General features: G+C 38.8%; 2 protein-coding genes across 4 annotated transcripts in view; one reads left to right on the forward strand and one right to left on the reverse strand.

Moving 5' to 3' along the window:
* clstn2a (calsyntenin 2a) overlaps positions 1-8461 on the forward strand; it is a 129681-nt gene extending 121220 nt beyond the window's left edge. The window contains exons 13-18 of the mRNA XM_084008015.1: positions 2774-2979; positions 3103-3270; positions 3517-3662; positions 4811-4931; positions 5454-5644; positions 5768-8461. Coding sequence (XP_083864141.1) covers positions 2774-2979; positions 3103-3270; positions 3517-3662; positions 4811-4931; positions 5454-5644; positions 5768-5983 — 1048 coding nt within the window. The 3' untranslated portion in view covers positions 5984-8461. The remainder of the gene's footprint in view (positions 1-2773; positions 2980-3102; positions 3271-3516; positions 3663-4810; positions 4932-5453; positions 5645-5767) is intronic.
* A 6000-nt stretch (positions 8462-14461) lies between these two features.
* The window catches only part of LOC311012555 (SPRY domain-containing SOCS box protein 4-like), a 62157-nt gene continuing 58626 nt past the window's right edge, over positions 14462-17992 (reverse strand). For all 3 annotated transcript variants that reach the window (XM_084008041.1, XM_084008042.1, XM_084008043.1), the window contains exon 3: positions 14462-17195. In XM_084008041.1, coding sequence (XP_083864167.1) covers positions 17068-17195 — 128 coding nt within the window. In that variant the 3' untranslated portion in view covers positions 14462-17067. The remainder of the gene's footprint in view (positions 17196-17992) is intronic.

Consider the following 17992-nt stretch of genomic DNA (forward strand, 5'->3'; position numbering starts at 1 on the left):
TAAACCCGGTGCTATTTTCATTACTTCAAGTCACTTGTGCAGATTATAGAAATTCATCACGATCATACTATTGTGAGTATTTTTATTCCGGTACACAAATACACCCTATATCTTCCCGTCCCTAAAAGTGATTTTTTTATGTTGCCATCATAGATACGTTACAGAGTAGTATAGACTTCCATATTCACGCTGTCTAACTAATAACTACTATCAGTAGTTTCATCTAAATAGATGACGTACAGCTAAATATTAAAACACAAAACAATCCAAACCTCTATTGTATTGTATGTATATCAATGCTATAACAGCAGAAAGGCCATTCAACTTTATGGAAGGAATGTGTTCAGGAAGCTCTCTGGTTGTTAGATAAGGTGTGAGAGGTCTATAACTGTAGTGAAATGATTCATACATAATACATAAGACAAATGTGTCAACTTAATTTCCATAAGCTACAAACAGCCAGAGGAGTGGTGGTCGAAGCCTTCAATGAAGGCTCAGTCAGAGGTGTTAGTCTTTAAGCCACAGAACTCCCAGTGAGACTGAAAAGGACGCATCATCAGTGTAAAAACTCTTAAACCACTAAACAGACCAGCTGGCCATTAAGGACATTAAGCCTTCGGGTGAATGGGACGAACCATCTTGCTAGTGTCTACTTGTCCTTGCTTTTTTTGGTTCTTTTTATTTCAGTCTTTCTTTCTTTCACCACCAGCCGTGACAGCGTGTGGCTGGTTACCAGCCGCGGTTGTGGATGGCTGGAACTGTGTTCACCTTGTGAGTCTGCGTTAGTGTCATCATGGAGAAATGTGGCCCTGGAGACACTTAATATAGCAGGAACAACTACAGAAGTGGTTTTGAGTCCTTTGCCAGCTGTCTGTCTGCGGACAGACAATGGGTGTGGTCTGAGCAAGGAAGTAACACACACACACACACACACTCTTTATGCCCTTGGCCTGATTCGGCATCACAGCTGGTGTGATCCCATTGCAGGATGGTCCCTAGTGTGCTGTTTTTATTCTGTGTGTCTTTCTGTGATTCCATCTTTGGATTTCATTTGATTTGAATCGACTCTGTCCCCTCCCGAGGAGGGTGATGTCAGCTGGTCTGTTGGTCCAACATTTGTCCAAAGCACATTATCTTGACGACTGCTCGCCTCGTATTGTTATACAATCAAATTACAAACAGTTGGGTCCATGGAACAACATATCATGGGAATGGCTAGCTGTCCTTAATATTTGCAATAATAATTCAAAGAATAAATGCAAATTTTTCTAGTGATTCCCTTTCATTTCCTCCACAATTTTCCCTTACACACAGAAAACTCATAAATGGATGCTTTCCTCTCCTCGTAATTAATGTATTTGTTGATCCTCAACTGTATGTTTAGCTGTATATGCTGCATGTGTGCATTGGAGCACTCGGTCATGTGTCTGCTGCTCAACAAATGAACATGCGCTGGATGAGGACGGGAACAAACGCAGACAGGTCAAATCAGCTTCGATGTGTGCCGGTGGATAAAGTGAGGCGAGCTCAGGGAGCAGAAATACAGGCTGTCTAACTCTGAACAACACTTCACAGCTCCCTGCCAGATAAAGAGATGGATCCGCTTTTAAGCTCAACAGATATGTTGAATCGGCCATACTTGACTGAGGCAAAAACAATAACATGTAGTCCCATTACACATTGTTGATATTCTTAAATTCTTGCTGAAGGTGTTGATTCAAAGCTGTGTGTCTTGTCTCTGTGTTACAAGTCCTGGCAAGTAGCAGGAGTTGTTCCAGATAATTGCCACTTCAGTATCCACAGGGTCAGTGGATTTAGCATTTCAAACAAGACTGACTGAATGCACGACTTGAAAATGTCAACATTTGTTTTTGTAAAAAATATTACTTTGTATTTATTTTCAAATAGCTTTATCCCCGTAGGGGCGAACTAAGAGGTGAGGGCTAATTGAACTCACTTTATATTCTTAAGTGATGCTTCACGTTATTGCAACATTTTATTTTTGTAACTTACCAGTGTAACTTTCTTTGCTGTCTTGATACATTATTAGTTCCCTGTGGACGGAATGCTTTAGTTTAAATTGGACTTTTCAGACTCTTATAAAGTAATTATGTGAAAAAAGTTGGTATTAAGCTCAGGGCACTAAAACTTTTGCCAAATACATAATGTACAATTCAGTCTTCAGAATAAATGTAGATACCGAAGTGAACACCAAATAATTCCATTAAGTGCTCAACGAAACAATCACTTTTGGGGCAAACCTTAAAAATTAAAAAGTCGAAGAAAAGGATTTTCTAGTTGTTGGGGCTTGGTGATTTTTAATTTATAGGTTATATTTACATTATCAAAAATCCTGAAAAACATGTATCTTAATGCTTTGAATTAGAATGTATTCGTATGTATTAATTAGGGTAATGGCGTATTTTCTTATTCAGGTTCTTCCTACGAGTGTTTTGGTTCTACATGAACACAAAGTTAAATTAAATCTCCTACCTCCTTTTTTTCACTCTTTATCTTTGGTTATTTTCCCATGAATATTTGATCTTACAGAGAAATAATTTCTCCACCAAGAATACAAAAAAATGTCATTTGTCACTCATGGGAAGTGTTGCTTTTTTGCATGTTATGATCATTAATTTTGAGGAAAAAAATACATGAAAAAGCCAACATTCTTCTTCTTCTTCTTCTTCTTCTTCTTCTTCTTCTTCTTCTTCTTCTTCTTCTTCTTCTTCTTCTTCTTCTTCTTCTTCTTCTTCTTCTGTGTGTATTTCAGGTGTTTCGGCGAGGACATGTGTCTCTCCATCCCAGACATCAAGTCAGTGGTCATGGTCCTGCCGCCCAGTGAACCGAGAATCACCATTGCAGGATCGAATCGGCTCGTCAGGCCTGCCAGTGACCTGCGGGGCCCGCTGGGAGTGGCACCCTTCAAAGAGCTTCGCCTCACCAGCACAGTGATGAAAGGAGACAGCTTTGGTGGAGGTGAGTGCCTGCGTTGTTACCATGGTCAGACCAGTAATATCTCAGTGGAGTCATGTTTGTGCCTCTATGTGCACTGGATAGCTATCATTTTAAACCTATTTGTCATGCAACCATTTTACGCAGCCCCCAGACCAGGTGTGACGGAGGTGATGCATAACCTGGACTACTGCGATGTGCTGGTGATTGGGGAGGAACTGAATCCTGAGAGAGAGAGTCTGGAGATTCATCACAGTGCCTTGTTGGGAAAACATCTGGATGCCACCAACTCCACCTCTGGAATATCTATATACGGTAGGCAACGCGATTCTCTGTGGTGGGAGGACATCGTGAAACGCACCAACAATCTGGAAGAATATCACAAAAAATGGCTTACCCTTTCTGCAGCAATAAGATGAACATGCAGCCTCTGTGGAGTGCGACAGCTGTAAAGGTCCCTGAAATCTCCTGTCATGGCCTATTACAGTTACGAGCTGACACACAGCGCAGCATGACACATTTTAGACTGTAGTATAACATGGTTTCCCTGCTTGTTACAAGGTGTGGACTCCATGGCCCATTATGAGGAGGCAGTGAGACAGGTACGCTACAGGAACTGGCGACCCGCCACCCTGAGTGAGAGACGGTTCAGACTCACCTGTTCTGAACTCAACGGACGTTACACCAGCAATGAGTTCAATTTGGAGGTCGGTTTGATGTCTTTCAACTCTTTTCCGCCTCTCTCATCGAGTTGCTGTCTTCTTTTTCTTGCTCATGTTCTCCATTTGCTTTTATCTTACTTTTAAGGGATCATACCAGTGTTACTACATGTCAATGTCCATCGGACAGTTTACCAAACTTGTTTGATTTTTGAGATTTGTTTGTTTTGTCCACATTCAATAAATGTTACAGAATGTACCTGAACATGTTTGCAAGATTAAAACTCACCTTGTTGTTAATATCCTCCTTCTAGCTCAAATTCCAGTTAGAAATTCAGTTCTTGTAAGAACCTATTGGCTGGTTGTGATTGACAGCTCAGAGGGCGGAACCAAAGTATGAGACCAAAGATTGGCTGGAAGTTACGCCTCGGGCTAATGTGTATTCTTGGCTCGTACTGATACGGCTCAACAGTCGCCATGAGTGAATTATTTACAACTTCTCACCAGTATTTTCTTCTCTACATTGAATTGCGGATCGTAAACCAGCATTGAGCGTTTATCTCACCACTTCCTTGTTAGAATGTCCAATCAGAGCCAGCCAGAGAACTTTTGACCAACGGGATGCAGCCGGGGAAAAGTGTTCATTGTGCAGAGAGTGTGCCCTTGTTGCTGAGGTTGTGGTGCCCTGAGATGAGACTCTGTTGAACTAAATATTACCGGCTAGCTCCACCCGGGCCACTGACGTAAACTGGAAGCAGCCGGACATTAACAACAAGTGCACCCAGAACCTGCTTCTAGCTTCAGACGCAGACATGATTTGATGTCAATGCGCAAATTTTAATGTCTTTTATAAGAGTAATACAGTCATTTTAGATCATATAAAAAACAGTGATTTCCACAAGGTTGAATGACCTAAACCCAGAGACTTAACAATTCGTAGAGTGTTTTTACACACCGTTTCACCATGAATGGCAGTCAAGGGCAGTTAAAACAGGGTGGCTGAGCTCCACTAAAGTCTGGGGAATATCTGCTAATGGAGAGAATTCAGAATTAGACTGGTATGGTTCTTTAATCTTTCCCATGCTAGCTTAGTTCCTTTCAAAACCTTGTCTTGCATAATCTTTTTACTTTCATTAATTATGGTCTGCCTTATTTGTCCTGAGGGTAATGGTCTTCGTCCTGCCTCTGTACTGTAGGTCAGTGTTCTCCACCACTCTGTACCTGTGGAACATGTCAATCACATGGCTGCCCAACCTCAGTACATGAGACCCGTCCATCACCCACTCATGATGCACACTCTCAACTCACACATGTCAGGTAAGCCACCTACCTCATCAAATGTTATTCTCTCACTATGAGAGACATTCCTTAATTTGATACGAAAGTGATGATAATTATATATTTTTTTTCTTTGTATCTTGTAAGCAGACGATGATGCATTATAAGTATGTTTCTTATGTATAACAGACGTGGGAGTCATAGAAAGTGCGTCCAGATGTTTTAACTGGTTGATCATTTTCTCCTTCTAGACGAGCTGTCAGGAAAAATCTTAATTTAGAAAAGCAGAGCGATACCACTGAGCTTTCTCTCACCTTCTGTCTCCGAGAAGCTGTTTCTGTTAGTCTGACGATTATTTTGAAATTAAAACAATGAACATAAACAGTGATCCTAAAGTCCATACATGTAAACTTTTATTGGATGACCTTACTTCAAGGTCAGTGTATACCTACTGTCTATATTTAGATTTGTGGGCCTTCGTTCTCTATTTCAAATAAGTAGGCTAAGATAAGATGAGCAGGCTAAGATATCATGTAATATGAAGTCTTTTTTCCCTTTCAGAAGCAGCACCTCCAGCAGCCACAGTAGTTATTGTGGTTTGTATCGCCGCCCTAGTGGTGATCGTGGTGATCGGCGTGTACAGGATCCACACCACACACCAGGAGGGGTCCAGAGAAGATGAGGACGAGGTCAAAGACACAGAGGAGGACTGGGACACCTCAGCACTCACCATCACTGTCAACCCCATGGAGGTTGGATAACATTTTCTCAAGTTTAGAAGATGATTTATCTTACAAATAGCTATTTTATTTGTTGTTACTGAACTGGATTTAGGATCTGTGGTGGCCTTTATTAAATCACGCTTTGTTTTCTAGAACATAGCAGGAGCTCAGGCACGCGATGAGGAGGTGAAAGAAGAACGCGAGGAGGAGGAAGAAGAAGAGGATGAAGAACAGGTGGGAGGAATGACAAGTGCCGAGTCAGATAACAGTGATGAAGATGAAGAGGGCGGAGAAGGCGAGAGAGAAAAGGTGAAGGAGATGAAGCAGAAGGGAAAACTAGTGTGGGACAGTTCCTTCATAACGTACTGACATAAACATATACATGCACATATAAACACTCTTTACACGTTCATCTCTCCCTCTCTCTCTCTCTCTCTCTATCAACCACACACACACACACACACACGCACACACACACACATCATGCAGAAAGTATTTCACGCTCGCTACAGGAAGGGCACACACAGACACACTCACAGAAACAAAATCTCTAATCAAATTATTTTACAGTCTGTTGCTGGAAAAAAACACTTCGATTGTTCCCACGTTGTCATTTTTAATCATGCATCTCCCTCTGCTGGACAAAGTCAGAACTACAGAATCAGCTGCAGTCCGCAGTGGTGGAAAACATTGGCTGTGTACTATTATTAGTAGTACTATAATATCAATGAAGCAAACTATGTGATTCAACTGAAACACAGTCTCCTCATTATATGTGCAGACTTAGATGATACAATTAAATCTAAGCTCTAGACAATAGTGACACAAATCCTCACAATTTCTCACAGGAACACAGAGATGATGTGGGCTTCATCCAAACATTTAATATGTGAAATTCCATGTGTCCTCAGATTACTTTTGAATTGTTTATGTTTAAAACAGATGATCTGCAACATGGTGAGTTATCAGCAGATTTATACGCAAGATACTGTATGTATACATATACATTACTTAATGTATCCATAAACATAAAATATATATATGATTCCTTTGGCCTATGTGTAGGTATAACATAGTTGTATTGTCCCCTCAGTGTATATCCTCTGTTCTTATATTTAACTCAAATCTCTTTCTCTAACAACATCCCAGTGCTGTGGTTCTGTGGCCTGGACACTAAAGAGAAACAACATCATTTACATCAGCATTTTATTTTCTAACCATAATCATTCCACATTTGTCCTGATTTATATACAAAACAACATTAATAACTGTTTAATATCTTCCACAGTTAGTGCTCCATCAGCTCACCTGGTGATGAAAGAAGTTGAAAATATATTAAGAAATAAAATTGATTTGTGTTTGCACCTGCCTGTGTACCAAATCCATCCATACTGTGGCCTGCTGTAGCTTTCTGTTTAGGGTTACATCAGTTATCTTCCGTTTTTTTCAGCAGATGAAATAATGTAGAGATGTTACTGTATACCATAGTAAAGGGAGCCCTCTATGCAAGTATGGGCCCAGTATAAAGTACCAGTACACATAAACAGGGGTACTCCACTGTTTAATACGGAACTTCAATCATTTTGGGGACTTACGAGAGACCGATTTGGGGAAAAAAACTTAAATAATTGTAACAGATGCAGAAATATGCTCACTTTAGTGCCTAGATATTTGTGAAGCTCCAACTTCCCATGATGCAACTCAGTAGCATCTCTTCTTGGACCTGCATGGCAAATGCACTGGAGCTGGTTTCACAAAGATGGACTTGTGGCTTGATTCAAACAGAAACATCGTTGAATATCTTAATTAAGACTCTTAATTTGCTATGGATTCTGGGTAAATTGAGATTATTTTTTTCAAACTAAAAAAACATGGCTGACCAAGCACCCTGTGTCAAGCTGCTCACCTCTGTTCACTTCAGTGGGAAATGTTTGCCTTCTAAAAAAAGTCAATAGTTGCAAAAGATTTTACTGGAAAAATTCCGCAAAGTGTGTATCAATAAAAAATAGAATAGCCCGAGTTAGCTACTGTTATAGGGTAAAATTGCATAAGGCTAGTCTGAGAGTAAAGTCTGGTCCAACACTATCAACACTTGAAAAAAGAAAAAAAAATCTTTGTGAAACCGGGTTCGGGTATTTTATAACTCCATGCTTCCGGTTCGTAATGAAGGGTTTCTGTGAGTCCAAGCAGCTTCATTTAATTTAATGTACTAAACTGGTGGAGTGCCCCTTTACCGTCAGGTGAAGCTCCACAGAGCTTAATGCTGTAGAAAAGGAGAGTGACGGGCGTTATCAAGTCGCTACTCCTGCACAACTTCACCAGAACTACAAGCAGAAGTGGAAACGTCATTGATATGAATTCCATCTTGTTCCATTGTTATTGCAGATGAAGTGACAAAGTTTAATCCTATGAATTTGTCTACATTCTAATTATCTAATAGTAACTCCTTTGTCTTTCCCGTTTCTACTCAGAGAAATCACTGTTCACCTGTTCATGTCCACACAGTATCAGTGACTATTACTCCCTCTGAGCTTGTTAACTGATACGCCTCCTGTTCACGTGTCCCTCCCTCTGTTGGCCTTTAAGCACCTGTGATTGTGATGTCATCATTGTGAACAACTGCCTGGTTCCCCTCGTCCCCCTTTGTCATATTGTGCTTCTGAAAGATTAAAGAGAAAAAGATTATTTTACATGTAAAAACAAACCCTGTAAAAATGTCCAAGACAGTTATTTTATATATCCGTTTCTTTTTCTTTTTGTAAACAAAATGGTTGGGATTTCTCTCTCTTTAGTGGTCATCCCACTGCTTTCTGTATATTGACCAATAAAGACTTGTTTTAGACTCTACACGACTCCTTCTTGTTTGTTGAATAGACCTCTAACACATTTCTGAGTATGTGTGCTTATAAGCTGTCTGAATTCATCACATATTTCTTGGCAGAAAAAGACCTGATTCGTAATGAGTTTTGAGTTTTGTACTATACTGTATGACAAATGCATTACACTTCCTGTGCCAAAGATGTTGTGCAAGTCAACGTCAGCCAATGCTGCATAATAGCATTTGGCCTCAATTCATAACCTTTGTTAGAGCTGCAGAAAGCAATCTGCCAATGTTGCAAACTCAAGAATAACCCCCACATAATGTTAAAAAGAAAGAAAGAAAGAAAAATCCAATCCCAGCCAGAAGCTTAAATATTTCAATATCTGTATTAACTTACTGGTCCCCGAAAAATGAAAGTGAAACATTTATTAACAAAAACTCATGCAATATTGACTTAGAAAATAAATCTGGTCGTAAAGATACACAATGACGCGCATTTAATGATATAACATTTTGCAACCATGTGGAGAATGGGGCCATAAAGAAAACTATTTATAGTCCTCTGTGGGTATCTAGACCATTTATTATGCTGAAGTGGATTCTGAGAAGGGAACTACAAAAAAATGGTTTATCTCATCTTGATGAGATTAATAATTGATCTCTGTGTGTTTAGTAAAGAGATACAGAGACCCAACAGGGTCCAACACAGTGGAGAATGAGTGCTCCCTGCTATTGGAAGGATTCAGACAATATAGAATTTTGAATATGAAATTGATGATGAATAAAAGCATCATTGTCTCTCAAATCTGGTTGTCAATTTAGTTTATGAAACATATTCTGCCATGTTTCAAAATAAAGAAAACAACTGACATTTCTTCCTCTTTTAATACTATTTGATTGGTTATTATCATTCAGAGAACATGATATTTTATACTTGCAGTTTTTACACAAGTGCATTTGTTTCACATGCATGTTTTTGGAGTCGAAGAACAGTTTTTTGTTTAAACTTCAGCATCTGAATATTCAATCAACCTACTGAGCTTTTAATTGACTGGCCTTTGTTGGTGTTCATCTTTTAATTGTCCACAGCTTGTGTAGATGAAGTGTTGCAACTCTGCTTTGGCTCCAACGGTGCTGACTCTTCATTTCTGCTCCCAGCAGGTCCCTGAGGAAGAAGAAATAAAATCAGCTAATTAGTAGCTTAATGTGCATTTTTAACTGATGAGCACCACATGTTCAATAACACCCCTAATGGAGAAAACTACAGAGTGCCTTAGATGGGCAAAAATATGATGAATTACTATTGAGTTTGTTCAGATTTTTTTAATAGCATGCAAATTGGCGTTTTACTTAGGTTGTATAGATCACGGTTTTGTCAGCTTTCCTCTTCTTCTTTCTTTTTTCTGAGAGCACATGCTTTTTCAGCAACATCCCATTCACTCTCAAACAGAGTTTGACCATTCAATTTAGATTTTGTCACTCAGTTAAACCAGCCGGATGAACTGAAAGAGCCACTTGGGATGTTGGATTGGACACTTCCACAGCGTTGCAGTGGGTTAATGTAGATGAAGCGATCTCAACACAGCCATAATACTCCCTTAAACCATGCCTTTCTACTGGACTATGTGTAGAGATAGATATTAATGACACCAAAAGTATTTAAAAAGTCATACAGAATGTCGAAAAAAGTCATTGTATGGTATGTCGAAAAAAATCATAAAAAAGTCACAGTAGCCTGTAGTAGTATGTTGTAAAAATTTGTGAAATAAGTCATAGTATAGTATGTTCAAAAAGGTGAGAAAAAATCACAGTATATTTTTAAAACATCTGAAAAAAGTCATTGTATAGCATGTAAAAAAAATCACAGTACTGCATGTCAACAAAAGTCAGCAAAAAAAGTCATAGTATAGCATTTAAAAAAAAAGCCATGGTACTGTATTTCGGAAAAAAAGTCATAGTATAGTATATTGATAATAGTCAGAAAAAAGTCTAGCATATCAAAAGTCATTGTATAGTGTGTCAAAAAAAACGAATTAAAAAGTCAAAGTATAGTATGTCTAAAAAAATCACAAAAAGTCATTGTATGGTATGTTGAACAAAGTCAGAAAATAGACATAGTATAGCAGAAAAAAAGTGATGGTAGGTTTACAGTATATAGAAAAAAGTCATCGTATGGTATGTCGACTAAAAAAAATCATAAAAAAGTAATTGTAAAAACATTTTTTTCAAAGTCATATTAGAGCATGTCAAGAAAAAAAGTCTTAAAAAGTCATAGTATAGCATATAGGAAAACAATTAAAAGAACAGTATGTTGAAAAAAGTCTTAAATGCTGTTTGCATGGTTAAGGCTGTTTGCATTGTACTTTTTGTGAGAAAAAAAGGTTAAAGTATGTTGAGAAAAGTCATTGTATAGTATGTCGACAAAAAGTCAGAAAAAAGTCTATGCTATAGCATGTGAAAATAATTAACTTATAAGAGTCATGGAATAGTATGTCGAAAATTCTGGAAAACTCACACTTGTCGAGAAAATTTAATGAAAAAAAGTAATTTGCATGTCAAAAATGTCATAGTATATATTGAAAAGAAGAGTCATAGTACAGTATGTAAACATTTTTTTATAGTATTTCCTAAAAATGCTATACTAATGCTAAATGCTAATCCTATGCTAGCTAGCAAGCTTGGTATGCTAGCTAGATTGGTAAAATGTATTCTCCACGAGGTTCATATACCACTTTTATTGACAAACTCAGATGGTGGTTGTACACGGTAATTGAGATGAAAGTAACACTGCTGCCTTACATACAACCCATTAGTGTACTATTTGTACTGCACTATTGGATTTATGGGGAAGTCATAATGGTTTTTTTTATCACACATACAGTAAATCAACAGTAATCTCCATTGCTCACCATCAGCCAATACTAAAACGATTACTCAAATCATTGATTAGTTGAGCTACACACAATTAACTCCAGTAACTCGGGGTGCTCCAGGGACTTTGTGATGTTGCATGCACTTGGAAAGAAAAAAAAAGATCATAAAAATACAAAGGAGTAGAGGTCAAGATTGGTTAATTACCTTTTCTTTCAAAGTTCAATCTAATAATAATCGATTAATCAGTTTCAGATTATCAGATGAGGATTTGTTGCTGGACAGATGCTCAGTCAAAACAAACAAGAAAGCACTTCCAGATATTCAGCCTCACTGTTTTCTGCCATATTTAAGAATCAATCATTAATCGGATAATTAGAGGAAAATGTGAAATTAAAAATAGTGGGAATACAGGGTTTGTATCAGTAGACTGAACAAACTACAGATGTGGCAGCAGAGCTTGAGCCAAATCAGCCCATGCAGTCCCAGATGGTTGCAGTCATAACAATTTTATCCGACAAGGCATTTGCTCACTCAACCCATAATGTCTGTTTCTCTCAGCAACTCACTTTTAAATTCAAAACCAACAACCTAGAGGCAAAATATTGGAGAAACATCACTGTTTATTCTGTCATTGCTATAAATCATTTGTTAATCAGAAATACGTGTAAAATGTCCTTGTTTTCATCTCCACTGTGAAGGCAAGTTGCTCACCCCAGGAGAGAAATGTGTTGCAGGCCCTTTCCACACCTCAGCTTCCTGTTAAAGTCCCTAAATAGAAGCTAAGTGCAGCTTTGTTGTATTTTTTCTTCTATAGCGTGCTTCGGGGTTAAATGGTTGAAATGAATGCAGCAGCAGAATAGCAGGCAGAGATACAGGAGCTGGTATTTTCCTCCTAGGCTACTGTATGTTCAAATGATTTATTCTTTTCTCAACGCCTTTATAGATATTGCTGGTTTCTTGCTGGAGTATAACAACTCACGTTCAAAATGGTTATTTTAGCAGCTGAACACAGTTAGTGTTTGGGCCTAATCACTCCTATCACTAATCACTATGTGATTACATAGAGATGAATGGAAGTGATGATGAGTAAATATCTTGTATTTTGATATAAGATAATGTGGTGCTTTAGCCCGTAAATCATCCTGATGACATGTGTCCGAATTAGGGCTGGGCAATTTGGCCTAAAAGTAAAATCTAAATTTTTTTCAAACTAATGGACAATTTTCGATTTAAATCTCTATTTTTTCTGTTTTCTCTAAACAAACTAAAAAGAGCAAGGCAAAATTTAAATACATATTTTCTTTATTAACACAATAAAAAAACAGCACTACTTGGCTGTAAATATTGTGCAAACATTTTTTTTTATATCAAATTGAAAAAAAATTATCTTGGCCATCCCTGAAAAAACGTGTAAAATGAAATACAATAAATAATAATATGTAGCCCGGGTGTAAAAAGCAGGGATTCAAATAAATAAGTGCAGTAATACATCTGTAAGTATAGCTACAGCTATAGTAGCTATAGCTATAGTTTAGCTAAACTAAAAGTAATTTGGTCTGTCGGGGGCGCGTTGGGCTATGTGGCAAAGTGAGAGTCGGCTACTAAGGAGCCCCTTAAAGCATATCTGCGGAATCTAGAATTGTTTTTAAAACGTGATTTTGTGGTTCAGCAATTTCACAGTAGGAAAGTAAAAATGCTAATTAATCAATTAAATCGGAAAAATCGCCTAGCCCTAGTCCGAATGTATGTTTAATGGTGCTGTTTCTATTAAAGGAAGGGGAAAGAGTCTCCAATGTTCAGCCAGTTTCAGAGGACACTTTTTTTTATAGTCTTGTTTTATAACTGCACGACTTGATGAATAATACAAGCAGCAGAGAGGGAGGGATGCTGTTTGGATGCTGCGAGTGCAAGGATAGAAACGTGTTTGATTAGAAGCTGCAAAACGAGGCTCGGCAATAAGGTTCCATTGTGGGGCAATATTGTTTTAGAGTATGTTAAAGTGATGGTTCGGAGTAAAATGCACCCTAGGTAATTTCCACCACGACATCCAGCCAAATACCCCCTCAGAAGCATTTTTAGCGATGGTCAACATTGGTCAAGATAGGGCTATCAGACGAATGGCTAAGTACTGGCGCGATGGTACAGTGTGTACATCTCGTAAAATACCAGAGTTACTGCAGGTTGTGTTAATTATCATTTTGCTCATATAGCCTGCACAACTGCATGCCTTGTGCTGAACAATGCGACTTTTAATGTCATGTCAACACATTCATACATTAGCCTGTTTCATGGTTCAATGAAAGTACTGTTGTTGTTGTGTTGATGCAAGGTCATGTTTATTGGGATAACCACATTGTGAAAAATTGAGTAAAAGTTTGTTGCAAGTTTTAATAATATATATAAGGAAGACAGCCTTCCTTTGAGGACCGGATTTGGCCCACAGGCCACAATTTGCCTTCCCCTGGTGTCAGCTTAGCTCCCTCCATTTATATCTACAACCCTAGCCACATTATTCCCCATCCCACTTTGCGGTGTTGTTCAAAGTTTCTAGTATTCATGTCAGTGTGTGACCGGGAAAATAAATTAAACCGATGGTGATCCGATTGCTTTTAGACATTAAGTGTGTGTTTGGTGAGGAGACAGATATATCTCAGACAGGATCCTGAGTGACACAGGGAGCATCATTACACTGTCTGTCTGCTATTGATCTCTCAAACATCCGTCCCCCTGTGTGTTTGCATATGATGAGCTCGACCTCAAGCCTCAGTAATGTCTGCCCTCCAGTTGTTTCTTTTTCGACTTTGAGCACTTCAATACCTCCCTTAGCTGAAGTGGAAGCTGTACATTTGAAAATTGGGAGAATTTACAACTGAAGACTTTACGGCCCAATTTTCCTCGCCAAGGCCTCCCTCTGTGTATTAAACGTTCCCTCAGACACAATCAAAGTTGAAAATGCGTCAGCCCCAGTTAAACCATCACGCTCTTCTGCGTTTTCCTGTTGCTCAGATTGTATTTTGGATTACTTCAGCATGTATATTTTAGTAAGCATTCTGAGGGTCGTTCTTGGAGACACAACAAACCTTGGGTCAAAGAGAATGAAAGGGACAGAAAAACAAGGAATATTCTGCAGACATTTTTCAAATTCACTTGGCTTTTATTCACATTTCATATCTGTTGACATCTCAACTGCACCATCTGTCCATACATTCTACTACTTTTCTCAATGGTCCTATTCTCCCCATCCTAACTGATGAAAACAGGAGGGTAGACCACCACCATCACAAATAATAATAATTATAATAATATTATTAATAATAATAATAATAATAATAAAATAATAATAATAATAAAAGCAGCATTAAAGTAACAACTTTTGATTTCTCTCCACCTTCATCACCAGCATATTTGTATTAAATTTACCTGAATGTAACCATCAATCATTAGACAAACATAGAACTAGCTTGTGATAAATAAAAAAAGCATCATCATCACCATCATGATCATCATCATCATCATGCCATCATCACAATCAGACTCCACACTCACAATAAAAAAAAAAAGAATAATGTAGAACGAATCTCAGAGGTTAAAATAAAAAGTGACTCAAGCCTTTTTATAGGAAAGGAAAAAAATGATGGTCTACAGTGAGTGTGTTTGTGTGTGTTTGTGTGTGTGTGTGGGGGGGGGGGGGAATCTGCAGTCTATTCTGAGTCAGAATCTGCCCTGCCGCTGCAGTAGCACTAATATTCCTACATCCTGCTCCAGCCTCTATTATTGATCAATTATTTTCATATTTGCAGTCATGAAGACTACAGCGTGGACAGGAGACAGATACTGTCTGGTACCAGTGAGCTACAGCAGGGTGCTACAACAGCAGGTGAGGCTCTCGTTACTGCCAACAGCATGACAGCACTAGTTACGGTGCGACGGGCCACGACCTACCGCTCCTACAGACACATTCACGCTGAGTAGAAAATACTTTGGTCGTGGTTGACATCATAATACATGATTAAGTGTCCTGTGAGTAATGGTTCTCAGTGCCACTTAACACCAACAGCAGGCCGTTTTGTCCTGTCTATTTCTGTCTAAAGCCCCTTTCAGACATGCAGCTCTTGGGCCACAGCAGCACACATTTGTACACAAAAGGATTAAAAGCATGTTTTGTTTCCTAATTAAAGGCCCTTAAGAGGTGTTTACTCAGTCAGCTTCCCTCTATGATCAATGGGCTTCTACAAGAACACAATTCTTCTGGTAGAAGTTAGGAAGGTTGTGGTTGTTTTTGTTATTTGTGAATTTCTTCTTCTGGTTTAAAGTTGGCAGAGCTCTTTTAGGCTCATTTAAAAGCTGATTGCACATATTTCCATCCACCAATCAGGATTGAGCAATATTTGAATTCAAATCCAGCAACAACTGGAGGGTATTGTCAATCAAATATGATTAATCCACACCCACACAGCCCGTATTTGATGAGTTTTTGATTTTTCAACTATGGTTGGTGTTTATATTCCATCATAAAAAAGGATATTTATTTCCCCATGCAGTGCAGTGCAAAAGAGGAAAAAATAACAACATTAAAATAATCATCAGACCCTTCTTAATCTTTCAAGTTATATTCAGGCTAAAATGCATGGATGAAATAATAAATATCCTGTATATAAAAAAAATGTAACATTCATCATAAGGAAACGAGAGACCCAATGTCATATCCTGTCATTCTAGATTGGGCCAGTATTGTATTAAATACACAGCAGAATAAAATAATCTTATAAAATCAACTAATAAATGAATTGAAGAGTGGGAACTGGTGGTTAGCTTCTCATGCTGACAGTGGTCATTAATTCAGACTTCAACAGCAAAATACATTGAAAAATCAATCACTGATGCACTTTTTCATATCATTACTTTTCAACTCCACTAATTCTCATGGACCAGGTGCTAAATATTGTACGAGCATCTTGAATATATCCATAACCACCTCTGAATGACTAGAATCCATCACTGATGTTACTTATTCCATGTCTGAAAAGGGCTTTACTCTCAACAAATGACGGCACAAAGCCACGAGTTAAGTTCCGCATGCTCATTTATTTTACTAAGCTTTGCAAACACCTTGCAGTCGTGTTTTTTTTATCTACTCTACACGCGATGTGAGTTTTGGTCGGGCCCCGAGTCAATCAGATAAAAACAACATTAGTGCTAAATCCTATTGGTCATCTGGGCTCAGCAGCCTGTCACCTGCACCAGTGGAGACCACAAATACAGATTATGGTACCCAACAGCAATGATATGGTCACTGACTGTATGTCAGAAAGGCCTCCAGGGATTGGATTAGTGTGCTCTCTCGGTGCAGTTCTCATTCTCATCACTAGGTGGCGGTGGGCAACTGAACACAGCCACCTCTCTCCCACACCGGATGGGTTTCTTTCTGGATGAGTGAGACGCTGATGGGACACCATCATCAATAATTTATTTCAAGTCAAAAACAAATGGAAAAAAAAGCAGCTTGGAATTCCAAAAGAAGCTGGTGCTGTCTTTGTTTGAAAGCCTGGACCTCCTCTGTCAGTGCTTCCACCACCTTTCTCTCCATCCTTTTACAAATCCATCTTTTGTAGCGCTACGGCGCTCCCAGTGTGGACATGCTTCCATCCGTCTCCCCCTCCTTGCATCCTTTAGTTGGTTTCTTGTATTCACCCTTGCTTAGACTTCCTGGTGGTCAGGTGGGTGTCCTTGTACTCCCAGTTGGCTCCTCTGGTGTCAGTCACTGGTATTGGAGGTAATTTTTCAGGGACTGGGGCAGAGGGAGGTTCTCTATCTCTTGAAGCCGCTCGCGCCCCAACGCCAGGCGGGCTGCACGCCGACACAGGTCCATCAGAGGAAGAGGCTCGGCTAAGGAGAGAGGAGATGAAACAATAAGTTAGGAGATAAGTATGTTCAGAAAACACTTGTGAAGAAGTGTGACTTATGACTGTTTTTGCATGGTACGTTAGATTTGTTTGTGTTTGTACTCGTTTATATCCAGTGTTCTTAATACATGCAACAAGATTTCATGCCAAGCCCCTAGGCTACCATATACACACTTTTCACACACATGGCCACGGTTAATATAACAATAAGGACACTCACACCTATGCATCAGAATTCACGAAGAACAAACCAACTCTGTCTCTCTGTCTTTCTCTCAAATACACTTACTCAAACTATCTTTTTCTTTTAATGGTAATTGCGAGTGAGAAATCATAGTTTTTTATTCCAGAGACCCCACCAAAATGTTGCTGTTGAGTCTTTAAAAGGATCCAAACTGCCAAGGGGCTCACTGCTTCACCTCGGCTTTTAATACATGCATAATACATCTTAATATTCGTTCTGCATGAATGAATGAGCGACAGGAGAAGAGGGGTAGAGAGAGTAATGATGCACACCTTTAAATATTTAAACCCCCTATATAACCTTATATTATCACATTACAACTTTCTATCCTGCTGAAAAACTGATTTGACTGTTAAAAAAATAGATAGAATAGATAGAATTTGGGAAAACTATTATAAATGGCTATATAAGTGCTACATGTTCACTTTGATGCCTTCTATGACCTTCTATTTCAAACCAGGGTTAAGGAGGTAACAGATACAGGAGGCTGCGGTCTGAGCTGCAGGACAGCCAGACTATGGAGGAGGAGGAGGAGG

The sequence above is a fragment of the Eutrigla gurnardus genome (genome assembly GCF_963514095.1).
Source record: "Eutrigla gurnardus genome assembly, chromosome: 4".
Classification (NCBI taxonomy): domain Eukaryota; kingdom Metazoa; phylum Chordata; class Actinopteri; order Perciformes; family Triglidae; genus Eutrigla; species Eutrigla gurnardus.